Source organism: Styela clava, chromosome 12 (assembly GCF_964204865.1).
Source record: "Styela clava chromosome 12, kaStyClav1.hap1.2, whole genome shotgun sequence".
NCBI classification, from domain to species: Eukaryota; Metazoa; Chordata; class Ascidiacea; order Stolidobranchia; family Styelidae; genus Styela; species Styela clava.
The window spans coordinates 10,624,626-10,645,614 of record NC_135261.1 but is presented as its reverse complement, the minus strand read 5'-3'; the positions used below and the strand labels follow the sequence as shown (position 1 = coordinate 10,645,614).

General features: G+C 36.1%; 4 protein-coding genes across 4 annotated transcripts; 2 read left to right on the top strand and 2 right to left on the bottom strand.

Annotated features, from left to right (window-relative positions):
• Positions 1-661: 661 nt before the first annotated feature.
• LOC144430752 (uncharacterized) lies at positions 662-3,639 on the bottom strand. The gene is made up of 2 exons (XM_078118829.1): positions 3,446-3,639; positions 662-3,100 (listed from the first exon to the last, which is right to left on the bottom strand). Exon 2 carries the CDS (start codon positions 2,890-2,892, stop codon positions 1,090-1,092), a length of 1,803 nt encoding a protein of 600 aa, XP_077974955.1. The 5' UTR covers positions 2,893-3,100; positions 3,446-3,639; the 3' UTR covers positions 662-1,089.
• A 2,049-nt stretch (positions 3,640-5,688) lies between these two features.
• Positions 5,689-8,675, top strand: LOC144430826 (uncharacterized). Its single transcript, XM_078118952.1, has 11 exons — positions 5,689-5,929; positions 5,998-6,190; positions 6,265-6,445; positions 6,520-6,693; positions 6,761-6,921; positions 6,987-7,194; positions 7,265-7,386; positions 7,462-7,666; positions 7,734-8,040; positions 8,108-8,409; positions 8,479-8,675. The coding sequence occupies exons 1-11, from the start codon at positions 5,894-5,896 to the stop codon at positions 8,540-8,542; spliced, it is 1,953 nt and encodes a 650-aa protein (XP_077975078.1). The 5' UTR covers positions 5,689-5,893; the 3' UTR covers positions 8,543-8,675.
• A 3,053-nt stretch (positions 8,676-11,728) lies between these two features.
• Positions 11,729-14,706, bottom strand: LOC120334471 (uncharacterized). The gene is made up of 2 exons (XM_078118828.1): positions 14,513-14,706; positions 11,729-14,167 (listed from the first exon to the last, which is right to left on the bottom strand). The coding sequence occupies exon 2, from the start codon at positions 13,957-13,959 to the stop codon at positions 12,157-12,159; it is 1,803 nt and encodes a 600-aa protein (XP_077974954.1). The 5' UTR covers positions 13,960-14,167; positions 14,513-14,706; the 3' UTR covers positions 11,729-12,156.
• A 2,136-nt stretch (positions 14,707-16,842) lies between these two features.
• LOC144430468 (uncharacterized) lies at positions 16,843-19,742 on the top strand. The gene is made up of 11 exons (XM_078118409.1): positions 16,843-16,996; positions 17,065-17,257; positions 17,332-17,512; positions 17,587-17,760; positions 17,828-17,988; positions 18,054-18,261; positions 18,332-18,453; positions 18,529-18,733; positions 18,801-19,107; positions 19,175-19,476; positions 19,546-19,742. The coding sequence occupies exons 1-11, from the start codon at positions 16,961-16,963 to the stop codon at positions 19,607-19,609; spliced, it is 1,953 nt and encodes a 650-aa protein (XP_077974535.1). The 5' UTR covers positions 16,843-16,960; the 3' UTR covers positions 19,610-19,742.
• The last annotated feature ends 1,247 nt before the right edge of the window (positions 19,743-20,989 follow it).

Genomic DNA, 20,989 nt, shown 5'->3' with positions numbered 1-20,989 from the left:
TTCTACATCAACTACGGTATCTGTTGTTGTCGGTAACAGTATTGAATCCATACAGAATCCTATACCTTCCCACAAGTCACATATATCCTGCTCGTACCCTTCCCTCAATTTCACCCTTCCGGAGCTTTGATTCGCAGACTTTCCCAGTCATGGTTTGTTGTTACTTCGTGTAAAAAAATCATGAAATGGTTTAGAAGATTTAAACGATTTTAGAATATGCAAGCTATAACTCTTGCCACCTGTAAACTACAACATGAACGGATAATCAAGTTAGACATCTTTGGATCAGCCCTTAAAAAAAAGGAGAAATAATAGAGAAATTCTGTGGGCTACCCCCAAAGGTGGGATCAGCTATTTAATATTTTATGATTAGAACAGTTTTCCCACTTAATGCATGTTATGAATCGTACATATTTATATTATGTTATTCCAGGATTTGTGCAAAATAATTCAATGTCATATGAAATGTTCAATTTTAGGTCTTCATTTCTTAATTTAGATGATTTTTTAACAAATCGGATTTTTCATCAAATTTTGGTCGTTGGTGAAATAAAATATGGGATTTTTGAAAGATGCATGCCTGCACACAATATATTGCCGACGATGGTGTTGTGCTAAACACCATTATCCTGCTCGGCAGTTGATAGTATAACTGTAGGGGAGAGGCAGGTAAGTTGATACATAATTTAGTTTTACTGATCCATAAAAAATACCGTTCGAATAATCGCCGTTCTGGTTTGTCCTATTTATTCATTTATAGGTCCCTCACATATGACCACAAAATGGGGCTCTCAGTCATTTCCTAACTTAGCGCTTACAGTCGCTAAAGTTTTCTTGTCAAACGTATCAAATATCCTGCCTGGTAAGGTTACTTGATGCGCAGTGGTAGTTTTGTTGATACACTCTGCATAAAGTTTTTAAAAGCAGGCAATTACTCCAAAAATGAAATGGAACGAGGCACAAATATCACTTATAACTTGTTTCAAAAGAACGAGAGAGAAAGTTTCACCAGAAACGGCGGCAAAAAAAATAAAAAAGAACAAATAACTCATTTAACGAAATGGTTTGCTGGATGGTGGTAGACAACCTCTAATTTACATTCCATTTACTCAAATCGCAATCAAATTTAAGTCGAACACATCTCCGAGCTGATCCTGCAAGAATTGTTGGCTGAGGTAGTCTGCATATTATGTCCTCATGCGAGAATGAAGCCCCATCATCTTCATTTGGAACAAATACAAAACCAGTGTGCTCTCCTTCGACAGAAACTCGACTAGAAACTTTCTTTAGAAAAACTCCCTCATACTCATTATCTTCCAGCAAATCTATACGAGCGATGTAATGTACATTTCTAGATCTCCCGTCAACTTTGACAACCACGTAATCACCTTCCATAATTTCTTCTGCAGATAATTCATCTTCATCAGTCGTATCATCATATCTAACAACAGCACACTCCTCTTCTGAACTATTGCTAGTATTGTGGGGGCGAACTTTCCTATTTTTTGTAGCGAAAAGTTTTTTTCTCGAACTGCATATCTTGTTTTTCTTTCTTTTTTCATTCTCTAGGGAAATCTCTTTTAATACAGGCGTGGATGGTAAAATCTTTGTCTTTCCTTTTTTTCGGGAGCGCTTGGTCTTTCTTTGTGGAGCTTTTGGGATTTTTTGGATCTCGCTTGGCGATACGTACGACGAGCAAGAATTTGATAAGTCGGGATCTGGGTTGCCCGTTTTCTGTAACTGAAACGCTGATTCATCAACCCTCGGTTTAGGAGTGCAACGATTTTCAGTACTACAGCCTGGGGTCAGTGGATCCGTGCATTTTGAGGACTGTCCTGGTTCATTACGATCAACGCCAACGACTTCTCGGTCCGTCAAAGTTGCAGCTGCAAAATCTGCATCAGTGAAAATATCGCGATTGAAAGGGTATATCCCAGTGCTTTGAAATCCAGATAGAATATTCCTCGATGTCATTGCTGACATTTGAGCCTCTTTTACAATGCCAGGAACATCATATATTGTAACAGTTTTCCCAGCATGACTACGTAGCCAACTCTCCATCGCTCTGTTATAACTGGCTTTGAAAGGACCATACACCGTTTTATCAAGCGGTTGCAATCGATGAGATGTGTGAGGTGGTAAAGTAAGCATAACTACTCCATTGGATCTTGCCATCTCAACAGCACGTAAAGAAATATGAGACTCGTGGTTATCCAAAATCAAAAGAATTTTTCTTTCGGGAGTACAACGAGTCTGGCGCACCAGATGTTCTAGATAAACGAGAAAAAGTTCTTCATTAATCCAGCCAGACTTTGTTGCTTGTCCAATGCAGCCCGGTGGCCCTTCAATGATAAAGTGGTTGTGGAAGTTTACGCGCGGAAATATAAACATAGGTGGAAGCACATTACCAGAGGCGCAGATGGTGTAGACTACCGTAACCAGTTCACCACGCTCAGCAGACGTAGCTGCACCCACTTGTTTTTTACCCTTGGCTGTAACAATATCAGATGGGGTTTGAACAGTGGTGCACCCGGTTTCATCGAGATTGTAAATATCTTCAGGGTGAAAATCGTCCACATCCATGACCTGTGCTAAGTTGTCGAAAAATTCACCAACCGTGTGACGATTAAATGCAGTCGCCCTTCCGAGTGAAGTTGCCTCTGGAGTCCGTATGGAAAGATTTTGTCGTTTTTTGAACCCTAGCCACCAAGCTTTTCCCGCTTTTTTGTTGATTTTCCAAGACAATGGCATATACAGCTTGTTTTGAAATGTAAATTCATAAGCTAGTTTACAACACTGTTTCAAGAGAGAGTCCAAAAAACATGTCGGCCAATCGTTTGACATGATTTCCCAGATCTTCTTCCATTTGCTGAGGAATAACATAATGTGCATGAGCAACAGCAGCGTAACCTGTAATTGCGTTAGGATTATTTTTGCGCTTGGCTATAAAACGAGACAAAGTCATTTTATCGATGCCAAATGCTTCAGCTACACTCCTCAATGATCGCCCGCGAACAACATCGTCAGCCGCCCTCGACATCACATCCGGGGGAGTTCTTATGGCTCTGTTTGTTTTTCTTCTATAGAACTGAGGCATCACCTAAAATACGTTGAAAACAATATTGGCAGCGTAAAAATATTGACAATGCTGCAAACCATAAAAGCCGGTTAAAAGAAAGTCTGAAAATATATTTGCTGAAAAATATGCTAAAAAAATACATGGAATAAATAACAGGGTTAGTCGATACACGTATCAACTAATGGAACCACGATTGTATCAACTAGTCAACCTGTGGCCATTTTGAAAAAAAGGCCCGTAGTGGGAAGAAATCAAATCAGTACCCAGAAACATGTAGGCTGTTATGTAAGCGATATCATACACTACTGCAAGGAAATACTCGCTTGCATCGCTCATTTATAATGCCTGAAAAAATAATCAATTTACCTTGATTTGACGTTTTCACTCCAGATCTCAAAAATTGATTTTTTTCGAAAATTTTACACGTGCTGCAACCAACATCGTCAGACGACTAACAGAAAGGAAGATCATATTCTAGCCAAACACCAGGTGGCGCATTAGTTTCTTAAAGTGCATTGCACGGCCGTGAGAAGCGCTGTATCATCTAAACTACAGCATCAACTAACCTGCCTTTCCCCCACAATGTGCTAAAGTCAGACCGATTTGGTTATTTTAAGTTAACGTAAAACTTGGGGAATTGAAAAGTGACGATAAAAAAAATGATGCTCAGGATATTATGAGGACATGTTGGTCATAACCTTTTTTTTTTCTAAATTGAATATATGTATGTTATTAATTTCTACCTCTACGATTGCAAATACGTTCAGTTATAAATATGTATTTCAATTCATGATTTAATTATTGGCAAATTATTCATCATAAGTTCACCTTGATCAAAATCATGATTCATCCCCTGAAAATTGTTTCGAGGATACTTTCGAGATACCGCTTTGTCATTGATGGTGACGAATACTGTTACCAGTCAGGAAAATCTCCAAGAGAGTTTTCTAACCCATCAGCAGGCTCTCCAGTACGAGCAAAGCTACCCCAACAGATTGATCGTCGTCTGTAGGGTTTCCTCTGAATTTAATTTGCTTGTTTCAGTCTTGGTTACCGGTTATCAGGCAGTAAAAATAAACCATTTCATGAACTAATATCATGATATAGCCTTTTAATTAATATGATATTTGACAACTGACGAGTTTTAACAAATTCTGATGATGGCTGATCTTCGGTTCTCAATTATCCACTTCCTACAGGGTGTAATCACAAACATTGTTTTGCTTACAATTTTTGAGCATCTATTATCTAAACAATGACATGTTTAGTTTGATTGACGTTGTCAAACAATATTTGACGCGCGTCAAAAGTCGAGCTGCACATTAGCATATTGAATATTTTCAGAAATAGAAATATTTATGCATGAGGAGAATCCGGGAAATATTGATGATGTTTGGAAATTTGTCTCGAATTACAAAAAAATATCTTGAAGTCCATATATTTAAAAGCGCCCGATATGAAACTGTCCACTAGATGCTAGGTAAGTAGTTGAAATATTCTTTTGGGATTCAGTATTCTCGGAGAATGACAACGTCAATCAATCTATCGAAACATCAACGTTTTACTTGCATACGAATATTCAAAATAAACTGCTTGTTCTAACATAAGGATATAAGTGCTTCGTCAAAAACAAATGGTTTATTTGTGATATTATTTATACGGATATGACAGCTCTTGATTAAAAATATAATTTATAACTCAACATTTTGTGTTTTTGCTTTGAATATGATGGAAATACACTAAAAATATTTAGTACTTTCCAACTTTATCATATTGAAGTAGGATTCAAATGTTTTGAGAATTCCGAATTCGGAAATAAAATTTTCGACTTTGAGACCTATGACGAAACGTTATGAAACTGGATATTTCGACTTTATTGGTGTTGTCGACGAACGTCGTCGAGTTCTGTATAATCCTGTTTTGTGTCGATCCCGATATTAATACAATCGTTATCTTTTCATTTAGAGGTTGTCGTTGGCGTTAGATATATACATGTTTAAATGCCAGCAATTAAACAGAACATAAAATTCATTTTTAAATTAATTGGAGTATTCTACACCAATTTCCGATTTATCATTTTGGAGGTGAAAAGATAATTCCCAACTCCAATACCACTGACAACGAGTGAAATATTCTTCGTGTGCACAATCCATGTCCGAATAACTCATATTACAGTGTTCATTCATTATGGCTATTCCAGATACATTGTTAATGCTTATATGATCAGGAAATTTTTCTGATTGATTGACGCTGTCAAGCATGAGAACGTCAATCAATCTATGATTCAAAAGTCGTACATTTTGCTGTTAAAACAATTGTATGCGTATACCAAAGAGTGAATAATAAAAATAGAGTGTTGTTGAAAAACTTCTATTTTTTTAGTAATGCTGTTCAATTGGATGTAATAGCTATTGACTAACTATCTTCAACCCTGAAGTTATATTTATATAAACAATGCGTACTGATGAAGTGAATAGCTATGTCGAAGTGGTATCTTATTAGTTGAAAAATAATGTACTTCACAATAAAAAGATTAATTAACAATTACCTTTTTACTAAATGCACAATGATGGAAGATTTAAATGAAATAAACTGAACTTTCTGTTATAACTACGGCATAGCGATTCGAGGTAAACATTTGTTGCGCTTCTGACAATTTCAATCATTGTGGTCGAGATAAGAGCTCACTAAAGTAACATTAAAACATAAAGGAGCTGGTACTTGGATTTTGAAGAGAGGGAAGAAATCCCATATATACAAGCGCACAACAGGGATTCGACAAGTCGTTGTTCAACAACCTGAATAAAGACGATCATGAAGATTTTATTGTTACTTCTAGGCTGTTTGGCCGTAAGTATTTGATAAATAGTGCCCTTCGTTTCTTTTTATCAATTTTGCCTAAATTATAATGTTTACAGGTTGCCAATGCCGCTCTATACCAACCGAGTCATTGTGGATATGTTACTTACAATGTCGGACAATTTTACCGAATCAATTACGGATGCTACAGTTTCCGAAGCTACTACTGTCCTGCTTGGTTCACAACGAAATATTACTCTAATGTTCTGAAGAGCTATCCAGGAGAGAAATGCACAGAGGATGGATTCGAAGGTAATTCTGAATTGTATGTTTTTCTGAATAATTTGAGAAACACACATTTTGAGGCATGATTTTTTGTATTATAGAGATGACGGTGGCCGTTTTTGAAACTGAAGTTAAAAAACAATTGAAAGAAGTGGCCGATAAAATATATCTTGATATGCAACAAAAAAAGGGGGATTGGGTTGAAACTGCAACAAATCAAAATACCGAGGCAAAGACAAAGCACGAAGACGCTATCGAGGAATATGCAAAGCAGTATTTGAAGTTTGTATTTCTTCTTACAATTCTTTCTTACGTATTCTTTTCTTACTCAAATTACTAACATCGTGAATTTTTAGAATTACGGGATTGCAGGAAGAGTCAGAAGAAATGAAGGAGACCAACAAGAAGGCTATTGAAAATTATAATACAAAACTAGATTCATTGTTGGAAGAAGCAAAAAAAAATTATAACGATGACATGCAGAAAAGATTCGCTTGTGTGCAGGAATATCACAAAAAACTTGTCGAGAGGTGTGTTACTGTAAGTTCAAAAGTTCGTTTACAAGAGAACAAAAAATTCGAACCTTTCTTATTTCAGGTCTGTTACATGCTTCAACACTCGTTTAGCTAAAATAGAAGAATACAAAAAAGCTCTCGAAAAGCGCGTGACAGAGTATGAGACAAAATATAAATGTGTCATGGAAGCCAACGTAAAACAAAGATCTGAAGTGTTCCAAAAACTCATATACAGAGCCCATTGTAAGTTTTTTCTATTCTTTCGAATTTTGCACATACTTTTATTCATAATGGAACTTTACATTTAGGTTCTGAGGATTGGAACGGAGCAGACGTTAATGCAGTTTTGGAGGCTTTCAAAACTAAAGAAACTTTATCATATCAAACACAGTTGGACGAATACACCGCGAAGCTAACTGCAGCTATCGGAGAACTTGTAAAAAGCTACGCATGCGCTTATCAGTGCGCATACGGCGGAACTCTCTGTTTTGGCAGAAGTCAATTTTACACCAATTGGTAATTATAAATAAATGGCAGGTAAATAGTATATATCAATATAATTCTACTCTTGGTTTTTTCTTTATAGTCGAAGTATCGGGAAATGGTGGACGTACAAAATTACTACCCAAAGAAGTTGCTTCCGTTTCTTGACCTACAAATTTCAATACAGGACAATCAAATACAAGGAGCTGAAAAAATGTGTAACCGGTTAGTGCAAGTCCTAAAACGTTTGCTCAATTGTCTTTATGTTTCACTGAATTTAATGTTTTTATTACACTTAAGATGAAGTTAATATCACCGAACAAAAATTCAAAGAAGACCTTGATAATAAAGCTAAGACAATAATTGAATCCATGAAGAAAACATATGATGATTGGTATGCGCAAGCAAAAATAACTAATCAGAAGGCATTGGAGTCTTTCAAAAAGATTGTTGATGAGAGACACAAATGTTTGATAACGTATTATAAAGCAAATTACTTAGTACAGTAAGTGTCACGGTGAATAAGTATATCATAAGATGACATTTGGCTCAGTTGCTCTTTATATTTCCAGAAACAATTGCATCACAGCAGATAACTTGACTTCCCTAGAAGAAGATCAGAAATCATTGGACGAACAAAAGAAAAAAGCGATTGCAGAGTATGAAAAAAAGCTTGGGGAGCGCCTTTCTCGCGCTTCCAAGGCATACACTGACATGATTGGTTGCCACGAGCAAAGGCTCAATGAGCGAATTGCCAAATATGTTGCACAATATGCAACATGCCTATCTACCAGAAAGACAAAGATCGAAAGCTATGTAAAGTGCTTATCGGAACGGTTTGAAAGAAGACTGAAATGCATTACAGAGAGATTGGAAAAGGTTGACAGCGTGACATTTTGTTTAAAATATGTATTTATATTTATATAATTCTTGCAAAAATGTTTAGATTGCCCAACTCAGAACGGAACAGTATTTGAAACTGCTTGAATTTTATATGGGCAAACCACTCGGCAACGAAGCTCAAAAATTGTACAACGCCTACGAAGAGAAAACGAAGAAAGAACACACCGACATAGTGACCAAGATTGAACAAGACTGGGGGAAACATCTCAGTGATCTGAAGGAGCATTATGCTTGTGGATTCAAATGTACATACTGTGTGCAACTTCGAGAACTTAAGATCACCTATAATTATCGATGCGTGTTGCCCACGTCTTCTTCTTATTGCTTTGCTTACAAGCAATTCTGGTAAGTCTTAGTTAGTTTTGTAATTGAATTGAATCAGAGTTTTTCCTGTTTAACATAATCCTATTTCAGCACGTACAAATCCTACCGCATTGTCAAGTATGACGGATGCTTCAGATATGTCAGATGTATATAAACACCGCCGACATCAACCGAACGACAAACGACCATGGAAATATCTTAGTTTTAGATTAGGCTGATGAATTTATGCCAATTGCCTTTACCATCTGCTGATATTGACAATAAATTCTAAGCAAATGCAAATAGAAGTGTTATAATGTGGTTAGAGGCATCTTTGGTGACCGGGATTTGAAAGTACGTGTGGATTGAACACTATATCTATACATTTACATGTAAAATTGTATCACGCAATAACATCAGTTACATACTTCGCAAAGCACAAGGCGCTTTATTTTTCAACATGCATGCTTCATACTCCTTGTAACCCCCTTTATTTGCGACCCGGTAACGCCAGGGTGCAAATAGTAGAAAAAGCTGTTGTGCCGAAAATTTATTTCCCAAATCCCTATTAAAGCACAACCGATACTTTCAAACTTCTCATTGAAATTGTACTTCTAAAAATTGATAACTTGAGATGAAACTCTGAGCGATGCACAAGAAATCAAAATGGGAAATACAGGTCAAATTGTTAGGTTCAGAAATGACAAATGTTGGATGAGAAATGGAATTATATTAAAAAGAATGTCTCAGAACAATCATATTATTGCCAAATTCCACAATTAGTATATCTTAATAACATACTGGTGATATTTGTGCACCATATAAGAAAACTTTATGATGTCGGCAACCTTTTGTCGCTCGTGGACCAAAACTAAAGGTTGCGAGTCTTGTTGGGTGACACTTATTTTTTGAAAGTTAAAAACCGAAGGTATGGCCGATTAATCGCAATTTTTTGATCAGATCAGATGTTGACATTTTAGGATTTAAGCAGCGTGCGAAGACTGCGTCAACTCGTGAACTCAACTTAATCGTTTTACTTGAGAAGAAAAATTACAAATGACATTTAATGTGACACTTTTTGTTGCAACCCGCTTAATACGTTTTCAACGTCACTGAATGGGAAACGTTTTCTGAATGGGACACTGAATGAAGCCAAGATAAAAACATTTTATAAATGGGCATCACTAATCCGAATTCTCAGCTTGTTCTTTGTAATGTTCGTTTTCTGAAATAATTGTTCGCGTACATATGTACTTCCAAACATCGATAGAAAGTTATTCGCATGATTTGTCACTCAAATTGGGGTAAGGTTTTCTTTCAAGAAGATACTTTTTTATAAAAATCAAGCAAAGATACATTTCTTAAAAAGAAATATAAATTTATTTCTTCATCTCAATAAAATTCATTTAAATATTTTCTGCGCCATTGAACCCTTTGCACTTAGCATAAACTATTCTGCGGTTTGTTGCCATTTGTCTAATTATAATTAATAAACGAGTAGCCTACTTATTTACTTGTTAGGTTATAGTATAAATTAGTCTACACGTGACTTAAAATAAATTCTGTTACGTAAAGAATATAATCATCAAAACAGCCGATTTCTATAATTCAGTAAAGAATCGCGTGCTGGATTATTTTACTCCGCGGACAGGATCTGGCCCTCGGGGCGTAGGCTGACCCCTGCTCTAGTACATTCCTGTTTCGAAAGACTGGTATTTTATTGATAATTAGGAAACATTACCTAAACTTAGAGTAACAAAAACTTGGAGAATATAATCAGAAGAATCAAGGGCATCCGATCTTAATGAATTCAGTTTACAAATTGAAAACTTAAGTACAACGGTATTTTTTTATTTGGCTCAATGCGTTATATCCAATATGACGTCATTATAGTTTTTTAAAGCCACTGATGATTAATCGCCAACTTCGGGAACGACTATGCAAAACAGGTGTTGGGGTTACTGTTCGTTTGCTTGTATTCTCCGGAACAAATTTCAAAAACATTGTACGTTGTTGTAACACTAAATGTGTTTTTCTGGATTTTATTCAACTTTATTCGTCAAACAGTAGTAACCCAAACTTTTTGAAGACGCAACGATTTCCTAATATTGGAGTCATGGAACGAAGTTAAAATTTGGATCTACCTGGGTTGACATTCGGAATTAATACCGTTAAATGTCATGTGAAATTATAGTTTTAAACACGCAAACCACTTTTAGGCGCAACTCAAAAAAACAACCTCAAAATATGCATGGAAATATGGTAAAATATATAAATGAATTAATTGGGGTGAAAGGGCAGGTAAGCATCCATCATAGCCTATTTGGTATATATATTTATGAAATAGGATTTCATATAGCAAGATGTATTGACTGCGTGTATTTTATTCAAGTCAATAGAGGTTGTTAGTTCATGTATTGTAGAGTGATTCTCAGATAGCTGAAATAAAGTACATTAAAGAAAAGGTAATTAATTAATGAGGTAATTAAATTATATATTTAAGCCAAAAGACGTATTATTATCAGTTATCAATATAATAAGTTATTCTTCCTGGACATTCAAGTTCAACCATAAAAGTGAAAGCAGGCAGGAAAAAATAAAAATAAATGAATGTTGAGAGTCTGATCTTGCATTACTCGTTGTGAAAATCGGTGAATCCGTTCGGCCTGTCCGAATCCGTTCGGTGAATCGGTGGATCCGTTCTACATCAACTACGGTATCTGTTGTTGTCGGTAACAGTATTGAATCCATACAGAATCCTATACCTTCCCACAAGTCACATATATCCTGCTCGTACCCTTCCCTCAATTTCACCCTTCCGGAGCTTTGATTCGCAGACTTTCCCAGTCATGGTTTGTTGTTACTTCGTGTAAAAAAATCATGAAATGGTTTAGAAGATTTAAACGATTTTAGAATATGCAAGCTATAACTCTTGCCACCTGTAAACTACAACATGAACGGATAATCAAGATAGACATCTTTGGATCAGCCCTTAAAAAAAAGGAGAAATAATAGAGAAATTCTGTGGGCTACCCCCAAAGGTGGGATCAGCTATTTAATATTTTATGATTAGAACAGTTTTCCCACTTAATGCATGTTATGAATCGTACATATTTATATTATGTTATTCCAGGATTTGTGCAAAATAATTCAATGTCATATGAAATGTTCAATTTTAGGTCTTCATTTCTTAATTTAGATGATTTTTTAACAAATCGGATTTTTCATCAAATTTTGGTCGTTGGTGAAATAAAATATGGGATTTTTGAAAGATGCATGCCTGCACACAATATATTGCCGACGATGGTGTTGTGCTAAACACCATTATCCTGCTCGGCAGTTGATAGTATAACTGTAGGGGAGAGGCAGGTAAGTTGATACATAATTTAGTTTTACTGATCCATAAAAAATACCGTTCGAATAATCGCCGTTCTGGTTTGTCCTATTTATTCATTTATAGGTCCCTCACATATGACCACAAAATGGGGCTCTCAGTCATTTCCTAACTTAGCGCTTACAGTCGCTAAAGTTTTCTTGTCAAACGTATCAAATATCCTGCCTGGTAAGGTTACTTGATGCGCAGTGGTAGTTTTGTTGATACACTCTGCATAAAGTTTTTAAAAGCAGGCAATTACTCCAAAAATGAAATGGAACGAGGCACAAATATCACTTATAACTTGTTTCAAAAGAACGAGAGAGAAAGTTTCACCAGAAACGGCGGCAAAAAAAATAAAAAAGAACAAATAACTCATTTAACGAAATGGTTTGCTGGATGGTGGTAGACAACCTCTAATTTACATTCCATTTACTCAAATCGCAATCAAATTTAAGTCGAACACATCTCCGAGCTGATCCTGCAAGAATTGTTGGCTGAGGTAGTCTGCATATTATGTCCTCATGCGAGAATGAAGCCCCATCATCTTCATTTGGAACAAATACAAAACCAGTGTGCTCTCCTTCGACAGAAACTCGACTAGAAACTTTCTTTAGAAAAACTCCCTCATACTCATTATCTTCCAGCAAATCTATACGAGCGATGTAATGTACATTTCTAGATCTCCCGTCAACTTTGACAACCACGTAATCACCTTCCATAATTTCTTCTGCAGATAATTCATCTTCATCAGTCGTATCATCATATCTAACAACAGCACACTCCTCTTCTGAACTATTGCTAGTATTGTGGGGGCGAACTTTCCTATTTTTTGTAGCGAAAAGTTTTTTTCTCGAACTGCATATCTTGTTTTTCTTTCTTTTTTCATTCTCTAGGGAAATCTCTTTTAATACAGGCGTGGATGGTAAAATCTTTGTCTTTCCTTTTTTTCGGGAGCGCTTGGTCTTTCTTTGTGGAGCTTTTGGGATTTTTTGGATCTCGCTTGGCGATACGTACGACGAGCAAGAATTTGATAAGTCGGGATCTGGGTTGCCCGTTTTCTGTAACTGAAACGCTGATTCATCAACCCTCGGTTTAGGAGTGCAACGATTTTCAGTACTACAGCCTGGGGTCAGTGGATCCGTGCATTTTGAGGACTGTCCTGGTTCATTACGATCAACGCCAACGACTTCTCGGTCCGTCAAAGTTGCAGCTGCAAAATCTGCATCAGTGAAAATATCGCGATTGAAAGGGTATATCCCAGTGCTTTGAAATCCAGATAGAATATTCCTCGATGTCATTGCTGACATTTGAGCCTCTTTTACAATGCCAGGAACATCATATATTGTAACAGTTTTCCCAGCATGACTACGTAGCCAACTCTCCATCGCTCTGTTATAACTGGCTTTGAAAGGACCATACACCGTTTTATCAAGCGGTTGCAATCGATGAGATGTGTGAGGTGGTAAAGTAAGCATAACTACTCCATTGGATCTTGCCATCTCAACAGCACGTAAAGAAATATGAGACTCGTGGTTATCCAAAATCAAAAGAATTTTTCTTTCGGGAGTACAACGAGTCTGGCGCACCAGATGTTCTAGATAAACGAGAAAAAGTTCTTCATTAATCCAGCCAGACTTTGTTGCTTGTCCAATGCAGCCCGGTGGCCCTTCAATGATAAAGTGGTTGTGGAAGTTTACGCGCGGAAATATAAACATAGGTGGAAGCACATTACCAGAGGCGCAGATGGTGTAGACTACCGTAACCAGTTCACCACGCTCAGCAGACGTAGCTGCACCCACTTGTTTTTTACCCTTGGCTGTAACAATATCAGATGGGGTTTGAACAGTGGTGCACCCGGTTTCATCGAGATTGTAAATATCTTCAGGGTGAAAATCGTCCACATCCATGACCTGTGCTAAGTTGTCGAAAAATTCACCAACCGTGTGACGATTAAATGCAGTCGCCCTTCCGAGTGAAGTTGCCTCTGGAGTCCGTATGGAAAGATTTTGTCGTTTTTTGAACCCTAGCCACCAAGCTTTTCCCGCTTTTTTGTTGATTTTCCAAGACAATGGCATATACAGCTTGTTTTGAAATGTAAATTCATAAGCTAGTTTACAACACTGTTTCAAGAGAGAGTCCAAAAAACATGTCGGCCAATCGTTTGACATGATTTCCCAGATCTTCTTCCATTTGCTGAGGAATAACATAATGTGCATGAGCAACAGCAGCGTAACCTGTAATTGCGTTAGGATTATTTTTGCGCTTGGCTATAAAACGAGACAAAGTCATTTTATCGATGCCAAATGCTTCAGCTACACTCCTCAATGATCGCCCGCGAACAACATCGTCAGCCGCCCTCGACATCACATCCGGGGGAGTTCTTATGGCTCTGTTTGTTTTTCTTCTATAGAACTGAGGCATCACCTAAAATACGTTGAAAACAATATTGGCAGCGTAAAAATATTGACAATGCTGCAAACCATAAAAGCCGGTTAAAAGAAAGTCTGAAAATATATTTGCTGAAAAATATGCTAAAAAAATACATGGAATAAATAACAGGGTTAGTCGATACACGTATCAACTAATGGAACCACGATTGTATCAACTAGTCAACCTGTGGCCATTTTGAAAAAAAGGCCCGTAGTGGGAAGAAATCAAATCAGTACCCAGAAACATGTAGGCTGTTATGTAAGCGATATCATACACTACTGCAAGGAAATACTCGCTTGCATCGCTCATTTATAATGCCTGAAAAAATAATCAATTTACCTTGATTTGACGTTTTCACTCCAGATCTCAAAAATTGATTTTTTTCGAAAATTTTACACGTGCTGCAACCAACATCGTCAGACGACTAACAGAAAGGAAGATCATATTCTAGCCAAACACCAGGTGGCGCATTAGTTTCTTAAAGTGCATTGCACGGCCGTGAGAAGCGCTGTATCATCTAAACTACAGCATCAACTAACCTGCCTTTCCCCCACAATGTGCTAAAGTCAGACCGATTTGGTTATTTTAAGTTAACGTAAAACTTGGGGAATTGAAAAGTGACGATAAAAAAAATGATGCTCAGGATATTATGAGGACATGTTGGTCATAACCTTTTTTTTTCTAAATTGAATATATGTATGTTATTAATTTCTACCTCTACGATTGCAAATACGTTCAGTTATAAATATGTATTTCAATTCATGATTTAATTATTGGCAAATTATTCATCATAAGTTCACCTTGATCAAAATCATGATTCATCCCCTGAAAATTGTTTCGAGGATACTTTCGAGATACCGCTTTGTCATTGATGGTGACGAATACTGTTACCAGTCAGGAAAATCTCCAAGAGAGTTTTCTAACCCATCAGCAGGCTCTCCAGTACGAGCAAAGCTACCCCAACAGATTGATCGTCGTCTGTAGGGTTTCCTCTGAATTTAATTTGCTTGTTTCAGTCTTGGTTACCGGTTATCAGGCAGTAAAAATAAACCATTTCATGAACTAATATCATGATATAGCCTTTTAATTAATATGATATTTGACAACTGACGAGTTTTAACAAATTCTGATGATGGCTGATCTTCGGTTCTCAATTATCCACTTCCTACAGGGTGTAATCACAAACATTGTTTTGCTTACAATTTTTGAGCATCTATTATCTAAACAATGACATGTTTAGTTTGATTGACGTTGTCAAACAATATTTGACGCGCGTCAAAAGTCGAGCTGCACATTAGCATATTGAATATTTTCAGAAATAGAAATATTTATGCATGAGGAGAATCCGGGAAATATTGATGATGTTTGGAAATTTGTCTCGAATTACAAAAAAATATCTTGAAGTCCATATATTTAAAAGCGCCCGATATGAAACTGTCCACTAGATGCTAGGTAAGTAGTTGAAATATTCTTTTGGGATTCAGTATTCTCGGAGAATGACAACGTCAATCAATCTATCGAAACATCAACGTTTTACTTGCATACGAATATTCAAAATAAACTGCTTGTTCTAACATAAGGATATAAGTGCTTCGTCAAAAACAAATGGTTTATTTGTGATATTATTTATACGGATATGGCAGCTCTTGATTAAAAATATAATTTATAACTCAACATTTTGTGTTTTTGCTTTGAATATGATGGAAATACACTAAAAATATTTAGTACTTTCCAACTTTATCATATTGAAGTAGGATTCAAATGTTTTGAGAATTCCGAATTCGGAAATAAAATTTTCGACTTTGAGACCTATGACGAAACGTTATGAAACTGGATATTTCGACTTTATTGGTGTTGTCGACGAACGTCGTCGAGTTCTGTATAATCCTGTTTTGTGTCGATCCCGATATTAATACAATCGTTATCTTTTCATTTAGAGGTTGTCGTTGGCGTTAGATATATACATGTTTAAATGCCAGCAATTAAACAGAACATAAAATTCATTTTTAAATTAATTGGAGTATTCTACACCAATTTCCGATTTATCATTTTGGAGGTGAAAAGATAATTCCCAACTCCAATACCACTGACAACGAGTGAAATATTCTTCGTGTGCACAATCCATGTCCGAATAACTCATATTACAGTGTTCATTCATTATGGCTATTCCAGATACATTGTTATTGCTTATATGATCAGGAAATTTTTCTGATTGATTGACGCTGTCAAGCATGAGAACGTCAATCAATCTATGATTCAAAAGTCGTACATTTTGCTGTTAAAACAATTGTATGCGTATACCAAAGAGTGAATAATAAAAATAAAGTGTTGTTGAAAAACTTCTATTTTTTTAAGTAATGCTGTTCAATTGGATGTAATAGCTATTGACTAACTATCTTCAACCCTGAAGTTATATTTATATAAACAATGCGTACTGATGAAGTGAATAGCTATGTCGAAGTGGTATCTTATTAGTTGAAAAATAATGTACTTCACAATAAAAAGATTAATTAACAATTACCTTTTTACTAAATGCACAATGATGGAAGATTTAAATGAAATAAACTGAACTTTCTGTTATAACTACGGCATAGCGATTCGAGGTAAACATTTGTTGCGCTTCTGACAATTTCAATCATTGTGGTCGAGATAAGAGCTCACTAAAGTAACATTAAAACATAAAGGAGCTGGTACTTGGATTTTGAAGAGAGGGAAGAAATCCCATATATACAAGCGCACAACAGGGATTCGACAAGTCGTTGTTCAACAACCTGAATAAAGACGATCATGAAGATTTTATTGTTACTTCTAGGCTGTTTGGCCGTAAGTATTTGATAAATAGTGCCCTTCGTTTCTTTTTATCAATTTTGCCTAAATTATAATGTTTACAGGTTGCCAATGCCGCTCTATACCAACCGAGTCATTGTGGATATGTTACTTACAATGTCGGACAATTTTACCGAATCAATTACGGATGCTACAGTTTCCGAAGCTACTACTGTCCTGCTTGGTTCACAACGAAATATTACTCTAATGTTCTGAAGAGCTATCCAGGAGAGAAATGCACAGAGGATGGATTCGAAGGTAATTCTGAATTGTATGTTTTTCTGAATAATTTGAGAAACACACATTTTGAGGCATGATTTTTTGTATTATAGAGATGACGGTGGCCGTTTTTGAAACTGAAGTTAAAAAACAATTGAAAGAAGTGGCCGATAAAATATATCTTGATATGCAACAAAAAAAGGGGGATTGGGTTGAAACTGCAACAAATCAAAATACCGAGGCAAAGACAAAGCACGAAGACGCTATCGAGGAATATGCAAAGCAGTATTTGAAGTTTGTATTTCTTCTTACAATTCTTTCTTACGTATTCTTTTCTTACTCAAATTACTAACATCGTGAATTTTTAGAATTACGGGATTGCAGGAAGAGTCAGAAGAAATGAAGGAGACCAACAAGAAGGCTATTGAAAATTATAATACAAAACTAGATTCATTGTTGGAAGAAGCAAAAAAAAATTATAACGATGACATGCAGAAAAGATTCGCTTGTGTGCAGGAATATCACAAAAAACTTGTCGAGAGGTGTGTTACTGTAAGTTCAAAAGTTCGTTTACAAGAGAACAAAAAATTCGAACCTTTCTTATTTCAGGTCTGTTACATGCTTCAACACTCGTTTAGCTAAAATAGAAGAATACAAAAAAGCTCTCGAAAAGCGCGTGACAGAGTATGAGACAAAATATAAATGTGTCATGGAAGCCATCGTAAAACAAAGATCTGAAGTGTTCCAAAAACTCATATACAGAGCCCATTGTAAGTTTTTTCTATTCTTTCGAATTTTGCACATACTTTTATTCATAATGGAACTTTACATTTAGGTTCTGAGGGTTGGAACGGAGCAGACGTTAATGCAGTTTTGGCGGCTTTCAAAACTAAAGAAACTTTATCATATCAAACACAGTTGGACGAATACACCGCGAAGCTAACTGCAGCTATCGGAGAACTTGTAAAAAGCTACGCATGCGCTTATCAGTGCGCATACGGCGGAACTCTCTGTTTTGGCAGAAGTCAATTTTACACCAATTGGTAATTATAAATAAATGGCAGGTAAATAGTATATATCAATATAATTCTACTCTTGGTTTTTTCTTTATAGTCGAAGTATCGGGAAATGGTGGACGTACAAAATTACTACCCAAAGAAGTTGCTTCCGTTTCTTGACCTACAAATTTCAATACAGGACAATCAAATACAAGGAGCTGAAAAAATGTGTAACCGGTTAGTGCAAGTCCTAAAACGTTTGCTCAATTGTCTTTATGTTTCACTGAATTTAATGTTTTTATTACACTTAAGATGAAGTTAATATCACCGAACAAAAATTCAAAGAAGACCTTGATAATAAAGCTAAGACAATAATTGAATCCATGAAGAAAACATATGATGATTGGTATGCGCAAGCAAAAATAACTAATCAGAAGGCATTGGAGTCTTTCAAAAAGATTGTTGATGAGAGACACAAATGTTTGATAACGTATTATAAAGCAAATTACTTAGTACAGTAAGTGTCACGGTGAATAAGTATATCATAAGATGACATTTGGCTCAGTTGCTCTTTATATTTCCAGAAACAATTGCATCACAGCAGATAACTTGACTTCCCTAGAAGAATATCAGAAATCATTGGACGAACAAAAGAAAAAAGCGATTGCAGAGTATGAAAAAAAGCTTGGGGAGCGCCTTTCTCGCACTTCCAAGGCATACACTGACATGATTGGTTGCCACGAGCAAAGGCTCAATGAGCGAATTGGCAAATATGTTGCACAATATGCAACATGCCTATCTACCAGAAAGACAAAGATCGAAAGCTACGTAAAGTGCTTATCGGAACGGTTTGAAAGAAGACTGAAATGCATTACAGAGAGATTGGAAAAGGTTGACAGCGTGACATTTTGTTTAAAATATGTATTTATATTTATATAATTCTTGCAAAAATGTTTAGATTGCCCAACTCAGAACGGAACAGTATTTGAAACTGCTTGAATTTTATATGGGCAAACCACTCGGCAACGAAGCTCAAAAATTGTACAACGCCTACGAAGAGAAAACGAAGAAAGAACACACCGACATAGTGACCAAGATTGAACAAGACTGGGGGAAACATCTCAGTGATCTGAAGGAGCATTATGCTTGTGGATTCAAATGTACATACTGTGTGCAACTTCGAGAACTTAAGATCACCTATAATTATCGATGCGTGTTGCCCACGTCTTCTTCTTATTGCTTTGCTTACAAGCAATTCTGGTAAGTCTTAGTTAGTTTTGTAATTGAATTGAATCAGAGTTTTTCCTGTTTAACATAATCCTATTTCAGCACGTACAAATCCTACCGCATTGTCAAGTATGACGGATGCTTCAGATATGTCAGATGTATATAAACACCGCCGACATCAACCGAACGACAAACGACCATGGAAATATCTTAGTTTTAGATTAGGCTGATGAATTTATGCCAATTGCCTTTACCATCTGCTGATATTGACAATAAATTCTAAGCAAATGCAAATAGAAGTGTTATAATGTGGTTAGAAGCATTCTTAGTGACCGGGATTTGAAAGTACGTGTGGATTGAACACTATTTCTATACATTTACATGTAAAATTGTATCACGCAATAACATCAGTTACATACTTCGCAAAGCACAAGGCGCTTTATTTTTCAACATGCATGCTTCATACTCCTTGTAACCTCCTTTATTTGCGACCCGGTAACGCCAGGGTGCAAATAGTAGAAAAAGCTGTTGTGCCGAAAATTCACTTCCCAAATCCCTATTAAAGCACAACCGATACTTTCAAACTTCTCATTGAAATTGTACTTCTAAAAATTGATAACTTGAGATGAAACTCTGAGCGATGCACAAGAAATCAAAATGGGAAATACAGGTCAAATTGTTAGGTTCAGAAATGACAAATGTTGGATGAGAAATGGAAATATATTAAAAAGAATGTCTCAGAACAATCATATTATTGCCAAATTCCACAATTAGTATATCTTAATAACATACTGGTGATATTTGTGCACCATATAAGAAAACTTTATGATGTCGGCAACCTTTTGTCGCTCGCGGACCAAAACTAAAGGTTGCGAGTCTTGTTGGGTGTCACATATTTTTAGAAAGTTAAAAACCGAAGGTATGGCCGATTAATCGCAATTTTTTGATCAGATCAGATGTTGACATTTTAGGATTTAAGCAGCGTGCGAAGACTGCGACAACTCGTGAACTCAACTTAATCGTTTTACTTGAGAAGAAAAATTACAAATGACATTTAATGTGACACTTTTTGTTGCAACCCGCTTAATACGTTTTCAACGTCACTGAATGGGAAACGTTTTCTGAATGGGACACTGAATGAAGCCAAGATAAAAACATTTTATAAATGGGCATCACTAATCCGAATTCTCAGCTTGTTCTTTGTAATGTTCGTTTTCTGAAATAATTGTTAGCGTACATATGTACTTCCAAACATCGATAGAAAGTTATTCGCATGATTTGTCACTCAAATTGGGGTAAGGTTTTCTTTCAAGAAGATACTTTTTTATAAAAATCAAGCAAAGATACATTTCTTAAAAAGGAATATAAACTTATTTCTTCATCTCAATAAAATTCATTTAAATATTTTCTGCGCCATTGAACCCTTTGCACTTAGCATAAACTATTCTGCGGTTTGTTGCCATTTGTCTAATTATAATTAATAAACGAGTAGCCTACTTATTTACTTGTTAGGTTATAGTATAAATTAGTCTACACGTGACTTAAA